The sequence below is a fragment of the Engraulis encrasicolus genome, chromosome 12, assembly GCF_034702125.1.
Source record: "Engraulis encrasicolus isolate BLACKSEA-1 chromosome 12, IST_EnEncr_1.0, whole genome shotgun sequence".
In the NCBI taxonomy this organism is placed as follows: domain Eukaryota; kingdom Metazoa; phylum Chordata; class Actinopteri; order Clupeiformes; family Engraulidae; genus Engraulis; species Engraulis encrasicolus.
In genome coordinates this window covers 51,707,628-51,717,203 of record NC_085868.1, presented here as the reverse complement: position 1 = coordinate 51,717,203, position 9,576 = coordinate 51,707,628, and the positions used below count along the sequence as shown (strand labels likewise).

The following is a 9,576-nucleotide window of genomic DNA, read 5'->3' as shown; positions in this document are numbered from 1 at the left end:
CAAACACACACACACACACACACACACACACACAAACACACACGGACACATCCACACACACACACACACACACACACACACACACACACACACACACACACACACACACACACACACACACACACACACACACACACACACACACACACACACACACACACACACACACACACACACACACACACGCCCCTCAACGCTTGACCCAGTCAATCACCCCAAGAGGGGCCGCATCATTATGAAGTCTACGGGGACTTCTCGTCTCTCTCTGAGCCCCCCCAAAAAGAGAAGACGTGTTTCTCTGCAGGGTTGGACTGGCCATCTGGCCTGCAGGCATTTCCCGGTGGGCCCCACAGTCGAACCCTCCTGGGCCCCTATTTTGAGAAATGTTAAAAAAAACCCAAACATTTTTCACATTAATGAAGATAGGGGCCGACGAGGGTGTGGGGCCCACCGTTGAGTCAGTTCTGCACCGCTAACTATGGGGGGGGGGGCCCTTTAAACCAAAAGTGCCAGGGCCCTATTTGTCCTCCAGTCCAGCCCTGTTTTCTCTAAGATACAAAAACAAAAAAGGAACACGGAAAAACACCCCTTCCCTCAGTCTCAGTCTTTACAGTTAATTTGTTTGTGTTTTCTTGTTTTGTTTTGTGCTTTGAGTCTCCCTTGATAATACTAGCGATCTGTATGAGGTCTTCGTTTGGTTCTTTTTTTTTTATCATACAACGGAAGTAACAAAGGAAACGACATTTAAAAGAGTCTTTTTTCTTAACAATGCACAGTATTTAGTAACAGGGCGGGCAAGGCGGCCTCACCCACATTTGTACACACACACACAAGCACGCACGCTCGAACACACACACACACACACACACACACACACACACACACACACACACACACACACACACACACACACACACACACACACACACACACACACACACACACACACACAGAGACACACGCACACACACACACTCACGAGACAAACAGCGGAAAGTAACACAAGTACATCACACACACGCACACACACACACACACTCAAACATTTATACAGTACTTAAAGACACGCGCTCTCGTTAATACACACACTCACAAATGCACACACACACACACACACACACACACACACACACACACACACACACACACACACACACACACACACACACACACACACACACACACACACACACAGAAGTTGTAGTCTTCAGGAAATGGGATGACATGTAAACAAATAGTCCAACACACTGATGCCACTCCTCAATGCGAGATGAGAACTTCTCACCGTTTTATCAGACAGTCTTGTCTTGTCCTGTATGCACGACACGTACCGTATGTATGCATGTATGTATGTTTGTATGCACATCGTGTGTGTGTGTATACACAGTACATACTGTATATGTGTGTGTATGTGTGTGTGTATGTATGGAAATTCTCCTTGTTATATCCTGTAGTCTCTGTCTCCGTTTCTGTTTTTGTTCATGAAGTTCTTCATATTTTGTTCAGCTCCTGTACGTAGTTGTATTTGCGTTTTTTAAATGTTATTTATTTGATTTTTGTTCTGGGTCCCAGCTGCCTATGGGGGTTCTCCTCCTCGCCAGCCAGCCGGCACTGGTCCAGGAGAGGCTTTCCTCCTCCTCTCCCTCACACTGGGTGCATCCCAATATGTGTCCTTGCCTCCTCCACTTGTGCTTGTCTCCTCGTCCCGCCTCCTGGCCCCTCCTCCGTGGAGAAAACGATAAAGTTTCCCAGCTGTCAGCCTCGCCACAAGAACTTTTGAGGGACTGTTTTTCATTCACCATCCCAATTGCAAATGAGAAAAAGACTTTACAATTGAGCTTTTGCAAGATATTGAAATATAATGCTGTTGTCAGTGATGTCATCATGACGAGAAGCAAGTGGAGGAGGCAAGTGGAGGAGGCAAGGTCACATATTGGGATGCACCCACTGACAGTAAAGTTGCCGTGACTCCCTTTTTCTCAGGAGGTCACAGGTCAGGGATGCAGTGCTGTATTCCCTCATTTTCAGGTACCTTTGAGAACTTGGCACTGAGTCGGAGTCCCTGCCAGAGTGTGTGTGTGTGTGTGTGTGTGTGTGTGTGTGTGTGTGTGTGTGTGTGTGTGTGTGTGTGTGTGTGTGTGCGGGTGTGTGTGTATGACCCATTTTCTCACTATAGAGTACCGTTGCAGCGAAAGTTCAGGCCACTGTCACACGCACACGTCTACACATCACATGACACACACCCACACAAACACGTACGAAAACTCAAGAGTAAAATCCTTCTCCTCTGGATCTTGTCAAGATTTCTGTCGTCACAGGTTCACAAGTGTTTGTACTGTACTGTATGTTTTTCACACTTTCACACGTCTGTCCTAGGCTCATATTCCCAATCCCAGCGTTTAGAACATCAAAATCCCATTCCCAGCGTTCAGAACATGAAAATCCCAATCAAAGGGTTCAGAACCCCATCATAATGCCAGTATTCAGAGGATTATAATCCCAGGGTTCTCTGGTAAAGCGTTCAGAACATGATAATCCAAGGGTTTCCAGGCCCGACATTCAGAACATCATATTCCCAATCCCAGTGTTCAGAACGTCGGAATCCCAATTCCAGGGTGCTATGGCCCAGGGTTTAGCACCTCATAATCCGAGCGTTCAGAACCTCATAATTCAGAACATCATAGTCTCAATCCCAGGGTTCCCTGTTTCAGCGTTCAGAAGATTCCGATGATCATAACATCATAATCCCACGGTCATAAAATCATAAAATCATAATCCCACGGTTTCCAGGTCCGACATTCAGAACATCATGTTGCCAGGGTTCCCAGGGCCAGGGTTAAAGTTCATGCCCATGTCCCCGGGGCCCCGCGGCCTCATCTGCTGCATCATCATAGTCTGCTGCTGTTGTGGAGAGGGCCCCCCCATACCCTGTGGAGGGGGGCCCCCACCCATGCCCTGAAGCTGCATCATCATCGTCGGCGACCCCCCAGGGCCCGGGTGTCCGTACATGGGGCCCCCACCTCCCCTCTCTTTCCCAGGAGGCCCCCCACCTTGCACCATCATCCCGGGGCCGGGGCCCCCCATCATGGCTTGTTGCTGCCCAGGGGAGAGCATTCGATGCTGGGGCCCAGGGCCGCCCATGCCCCCGGGCCCCCCCTGTGGAGGTCCACCCATGGGGCCTCCTCCAGGGCCCATGAAGCCCTGGGGCCGCATGCCTGGACCTGGTGGACCCCCCATGGGCATGTCCTGGGGCCCCCCCATAGGTCCCATCATACGAGGGCTGCCCTCCCCTCCCATCATGCCTTGCATCTGGGGAGGGAAGCCCGGCTGTCCCGGGTGAGGGGGGCCCCCGTGGTGCGGTGGTGGGGGGCCCTTCCCGTCTCCTGGGCCCCGGGGGAAGTAGGAGAGCGTCTGGCTGGGCTTGTCCGAGGGCATGATGCGCGACAGGTCGAACTCGGGGATGCCCGACGCCCCCTGACGCATCACTTCCTGCAGGTCCGGGTCGAACACGCCCCCCATGAACTCGGGGGGCCCCCCGCCTCCGGGACCACCCCTATCGGGCCCCCCTCCCATCCTGCCCATGGGGCCCGGGCCACCCCCCTCACCCGGGAACCCCATGCCCGGCGGGAAGCCTTGAGGTCCAGGCCCGTTGTGTGGCGGGTACGGCCCCCCCTGCTGCTGTGGAGGCGACTGCCCCGGTCCATGGGGCCCGTGTCCAGGTGGGTACCCCCCCTGCCCGCGGTGGTGCGGTGGCATGCCCATGCGCCCCTGAACCATCATACCCTGTGGGTGGTCCATCATCATACCCTGTGGCATCATGCCCGGGCCGGGGCCCATACCGCCTGGGTGGTGGGGGGGACCCCCCATGCCGGGGCCCCCCATGGCGCCTGGGGAGTGCATCTGGCCGGGCATGGGGCCTCCTGGCATGCCGTGGGGGTGTCCGTGGGGGTGTCCGTGGGGGTGGCCGTGGGGGTGGGGCATATTGGGGTTGCCCATGGCGTTCATGGACATGGGGCTGAGGGAGGACATGGGGCCCGAGGAGCCGGGACCCATCATGCGCATACCAGGGTGACCAGGGTGCATACCTGTGGAGAGAGGAAGAGAGAGAGAGTGAAGAGTTAGACACATAGGCATTCAGATGGGCAAATAGACAGGTGGCCAGGTGCTTCCGGTGCAGTCAGATAGTCAGAAGGAAAGACAGGTAGAGTGCTGAATAGATAGAAAGGCAGAGAAAGGCGGAGAGAGATGGTAAACGAGAGAGGGAGGGAGTCTCACAGACAAGATAGATGTACAGAAATAGGAAGTAGAGGAGAAAGAAAGGCAGAAAGATAGGCGAAGTGAGAAACAGAGGGAGAGACGGAGCGAGATACATAGAGAAATTCAGAGACAGATAGAAAGAGAGACTGAGAAAAACAGTCAGAGACAGAGGCAGACAGTGAGACAGGAAAAGAGAAAGGGGTGACAGGAAAAAAAGAGAGGGAGGCAGACAGAGGAAGAGAGAGGGATGTCAGGAGAGAGAGAAAGATGGAGGAAGAGAGAGGTGGTTGAAAGAGGGAGAGAGAGACACAGAGGAAGAGAGAGGGGGATGACAGGAGAAACAGAGGGATGACAGGAGAGGGAGACAGACGGAGGAAGAGAGAGGGGGGTGAAAGAGGGAGAGAGACAGATGGAGGAAAAGAGAGAAGGATGAAAGAAGGAGGGAGGGAGACAGACAAAGAGAGGAAGAGAAACATTCAGGTTCAAGCTCATTTCACAGATTCGATTGTAAAGAACAAAGACCAATCCATACGGGGAAAAAATGGTGGACAATAAGAATTAATTATATAAAATATACTCCATGTAGGATTTACTCCTGAAAGTGTCCTCTTTTGGTGTTTTCTCATACAGAATTATTAAATGAACAAATAAACATGATATGAAGCATACAAAGAAAGTAATTGTATCATATACATTATCTGTAAATGCAATGTACAATTTGTACATCATTCATACTACTGTCCCCTAATAATTGTGTATGGGAAAGTAGCCACTTCAAATTTAGTAAATTTACCAACAGTTTCACTGTCATATAAAAATCTTAAAGAATTCACAAAATCTTGTAAAAATTGTGTATGATTTTACAATCTCCTTTCCATATGGGAATGTACAGCATCAACGACGCAAAGACCAATGCTGTTCAACACAGCATACGCTAAGGTCACGCTGCCTTTCAAAAATCAATCAGAAAATCCATTTTTTGAAAAAAAGCTGTTGCATTAAGTAGATGTTTTTAGCCACAGACAGCACAGGGCCGGGGCGATGAAGCGTGTCCTGTCCTCCACACAGGCCTTGGGGATTACATGGGGCTGCGGTCCTTACATGCAGAATACATGGACATGTGGGGAAGTGAGAGAGAGAGAGAGAGGACGGGAGGGAGGGAGAGAGAGAGAGAGAGAGAGAGAGAGAGAGAGAGCGAGAGAGAGACAGAGAGAGAGAGATACAGAGAGAAAGAGAGAGAGTGCTTGTGTTTGTGCCGCAGTCCTTACATGCAGACTACATGTACATGTGGGGAGGTGAGAGTGTTGGCTCAGATGAGAGAGAGAGAGAGAGAAACAAAGAGAGAGAGAGAGAGCGAGAAAGAGAGATGTGTGTTTGTGTGTGTGTGTATTTCAGTATTAGTGATAGTGTAGTGTTTGTGTGTGTGTGTGTGTGTATGTATGTATCTATTCTACACTGTATATCTGCGTACCAGGCATGCCGTTATTGGGCAGGTTGGGTGATCGTGCGGGCGGCGAGTCGTCGTCTGAGCTGGCGACGGTCTTGATGGCGTCGTGGTAGAGCGGCGTGGAGCTGGGCATGGCGAACTTGGACATGCGGGACATCATGATGGACAGGGGATTCTGGGATAGCGTGGGCTCGGGGGGCAAGCTGCTGTTATAGGGGTTGCTATTGGTGCTGGTGTTGGTGTTGCCCGGCGGCTGATTGGACGAGCTGGTGGGAGGCGGGGCTGAGGAAGGGGCACCTGGAGAGAGAGACAGAGATGGGGGTAGAAAAAGACAAAGAGGAATAGAGGAAGAGAGAGGGGCATGTAACGTTAGCTAGCCAATAAAGGCATGTAAAGGCATCTATCACCACCACCATCACCATCATCTACCCATCTGGTTCAGAGCACTTTAATATAATATAATATAATATAATATAATATAATATAATGCTAGAAGCACTCAGAGAACGCAGACCTCCACCAGGGAAGCTACTTGATAGAACATTTGATTTTGTTACACCCTAATTTCATTTTAAGTCTTTCTGCCTTCTTTTTGTGGAGTCCCCGCAGTTCAATTTCTGGTCACTAGGGTTATCTAGGTAGATATATAGGTCAGCAATGGTGAAAAAATAAAATCTCCTGGTTCCGGTTCGTGATCCGGATCACCACCAGAATTGAATCACTTGTTCCTTGGGTCATTATCAACAACGCCACAAAGTTTCGTCCAAATCAGTTGATTAGTTTTTGAGTTATGCTGCTGACAAAATCTTTCAAAAAGTTCTGGTTCCGGTTCGTGATCTGGATCACCACCAGAATTTAATCACTTGTTCCTTGAGTCGTTGTCAACAACTCCACAAAGTTTCGTCCATTTACGTTGATTAGTTTTTGAGTTATGCTGCTGACAAACAGACAGGCAAACAGACACACAGACAAACCAACGCGACCAAAAACATTACCTCCTTGGCGGAGGTAACACTAATAATGTAATATAATATAATATAATATAAATATTATATAATATAATATAATGTAATATAACATAATATAATATAATATGCCCACCTGGTTCATTGCTGCCCATCATGCCTGGTGGGGGCTTCCCCCCTGCACCCCCTCCTCCTCCCCCCTGCTGTGCCCCCCCTCCTCCTCCTCCTCCTCCGGGGCTGGGCAGGGGCGGTTTGGGCGAGGACGTCCAGCCAGGCGAGGGGGCGGGCTGCACCGAGGGCGACTTCATGTGGACGGGCGACGCCCCCGCTGAGGAGCCCATGACGCCACCAGCGGGCGACTTGATGCCAGGACCTGTTGCCGTGGCTGTTGTCGTGGCGATGGAGGTGGAGGCTGGTGGCACGGTGCCCGTGAGGATGCCCGCCAGCTGGGACGGCGTCTGGGATGGCGACTTCAGGCCCGCCGCGGAGGCAGAGGGTGAGGGTGACGCCATCATGGGCGACTGCACCTGAATGAATGAATGAGTGAATGAATTTACTTCACTATTTGATGTGAAAACATGGTACAGCATCTAACACCGATCTAACACCGATCCCACTGTACATTAAAAGAAAGAAATAGTGAAGGATAGACACAAAAAAGTCCTATGGACTCTGATGAAGACACATGTCTGATGAAACACTTGTCTGATTGCACTGATAAAATAAACAACAGAAAATAGACATCCATTCCGTGTGGCAGCAGATTCTTTCTCCTTTCAACTTATGATTTAGTCCTGCGCTGGCTGCACAGGATTGTTTATTTACAACCGTCAGAGATGGTCTTGAGTCCGAACTCAAGTCCATTTTTCTATGGACTCTGTCCTCTTTGGACTCGGTCTTGTCCGGACTTGACTATTCTGGTCTTGGACTTGTCTTGGACTCTACAAAGGTGGACTTGACTACAGCCCTGATTTGGTCCCTTACCTGGCGTAGGGGTGGTGACTTGAGGGGGTTATAGTATTGTAGTACTATGGTAGTTAACTTGTCAATACCTATTACAGCGTGCCACTGGCGGTACGGCGTGCATTAAAGGAATAGTCATGGATAGAAACAAAGAAGCCCTAAGGCTTATTTCCACTGTAGTCCCCAGTGGTCCCTTACCTGGCGTAGGGGTGGTGACTTGAGGGGGTTGAGGCCAGGCGAGTTGGCCTGCTCCTGTTGCTGCTGCTGCTGCTGCTGCTGCTGCTGTTGTTTACGCCCACGCTGGTTGGTAGGGGGTGGGGGAGGGGCGCCCCCACCACCGGGTCCCGGTGGCTGGTTAGGGTTCTGGTTGGGGGGCATGTGGCTCAGGCGACCCCCAACACCCCCGTTACCCCCCGGACCTGGACCCCCTCTCTGGTCCGGGAGGAAGGGCGCCTCCCCTCTTGGCCCTCCTCCCCGACCAGGACCTGGGCCCATGGGGGGCCCCCCTGGCTGGTTCATGGGACCCGGGCCCTGGGGGAACTGGCCCCGAACTGGCCCCGGCCCTGGTCCCCCCATGTTGAAGTCGCCTGGGTGGTCGGGAGGGAAGGGGGGCCCCTGGCCCTGCATCATCATCTTTTGCTGGGGGCCCATCATGTTGTCGGGGCCCATGGGCCCCCCTCCACCTCCTCCTCCTCCTCCTCCTGCCGCTGCTGCTGCTATCCTCATCTTCATCACCTCCTCCGGGCTCAGGCCCATACGGGGGCCCATCATCTGGGGAGGGCCGGGCCCAGGACCAGGACCGGGTCCTGGAAATGAAAGTTGAAGTTTAATATTCGTTTTAACAGTTGCAAAACACACACTACACTGACTAACTAAACTATCCAATGATTAAATAAAATCTGTTTAATGTCTTCCGTAGATGCAGAGCCAGCAGATAAAATATTAAAAGATATGAAAAGAGAAGCATGAGACCATTCCTGAGGCCCCCGTTGGCCAAACTCTTAAAGCGACAGTACGTTTCAACAAGTCAATTGTTGAATGATAAACTATAATAATTCTAATAGAAATAATATCATAATTTTATAATATAAAACATAAGTTCAATGAAATCCTTACCCATGCCCATGTTCCCGGGGCCTGGTCCTCCGGGACCCATCCCACCGAAGTCGCCCCCCATGTCTCGACTCAGGCTCTTGAGGAACTCCATCCTGGACCCGGGACTCATGGGGGCTCCCCCATCATGGCCGCCGCCGCCGCCAGGCATCCTGGGAATAGGGATGCAAATGATCGATTATTAATGAATTGTTAGTTGATTGACCTTATCGATCGACTTAGGACTAATTGATAAGATGAGTTTCTCCCCAAAATCTCAATGTTTTCAGAACAAAAATCTGATTAAAATATTATATATATTTAAACCAAAAATTGAGATAAAAAGAATTCTACTTAAATTCTTTAATCTAAAGGTGATTTAAATATTCCCACTATTCACACCGTTCTTCACACACGCTCTTTACATGCCCATTTCACCTGGGTCTCTTGTCAGTCAATTTGGCGATTAATTGTGATTAACGCATGAATTGATTAAGTAAGGGTTAACGTTCGGCGAGAAGGTCGCTACCGTGGAATAGCAGCACGACAGAGAGAATCTTTAGACCCCGACGCGGAGTGGAGGGGTCTTGTTCTCTCTGAAGTGCTGCTATTCCACAAAGCGACCGACTCGCCGAAAGTTAACCCGCTTATTATATGGATATACTTAAATGATTCACACATGGCGGGGACATTTCTTTAGACCTATTTAATGTTAAGATTGTTGCTGCGCAAAACAAAACAGTGCCATTGTGGAACACCGCTAGGCAACAGCTAGGTAGCCAGGACAACAGGTGTAGTCTATCACAGCAGCTGATTAGAGTCTTGTTGAAAAGTCGCTTTAGCAGTGAAAAG

General features: G+C 50.4%; 1 protein-coding gene across 1 annotated transcript in view; it reads right to left on the bottom strand.

Moving 5' to 3' along the window:
• The window catches only part of LOC134459591 (B-cell CLL/lymphoma 9 protein-like), a 23,943-nt gene continuing 14,367 nt past the window's right edge, over positions 1-9,576 (bottom strand). The window contains exons 8-12 of the mRNA XM_063211942.1: positions 8,749-8,897; positions 7,831-8,438; positions 6,806-7,196; positions 5,729-6,001; positions 1-4,085 (exon numbers count right to left, since the gene is read on the bottom strand). Of these exons, the coding sequence (XP_063068012.1) occupies positions 2,800-4,085; positions 5,729-6,001; positions 6,806-7,196; positions 7,831-8,438; positions 8,749-8,897 (2,707 nt within the window). The 3' untranslated portion in view covers positions 1-2,799. The remainder of the gene's footprint in view (positions 4,086-5,728; positions 6,002-6,805; positions 7,197-7,830; positions 8,439-8,748; positions 8,898-9,576) is intronic.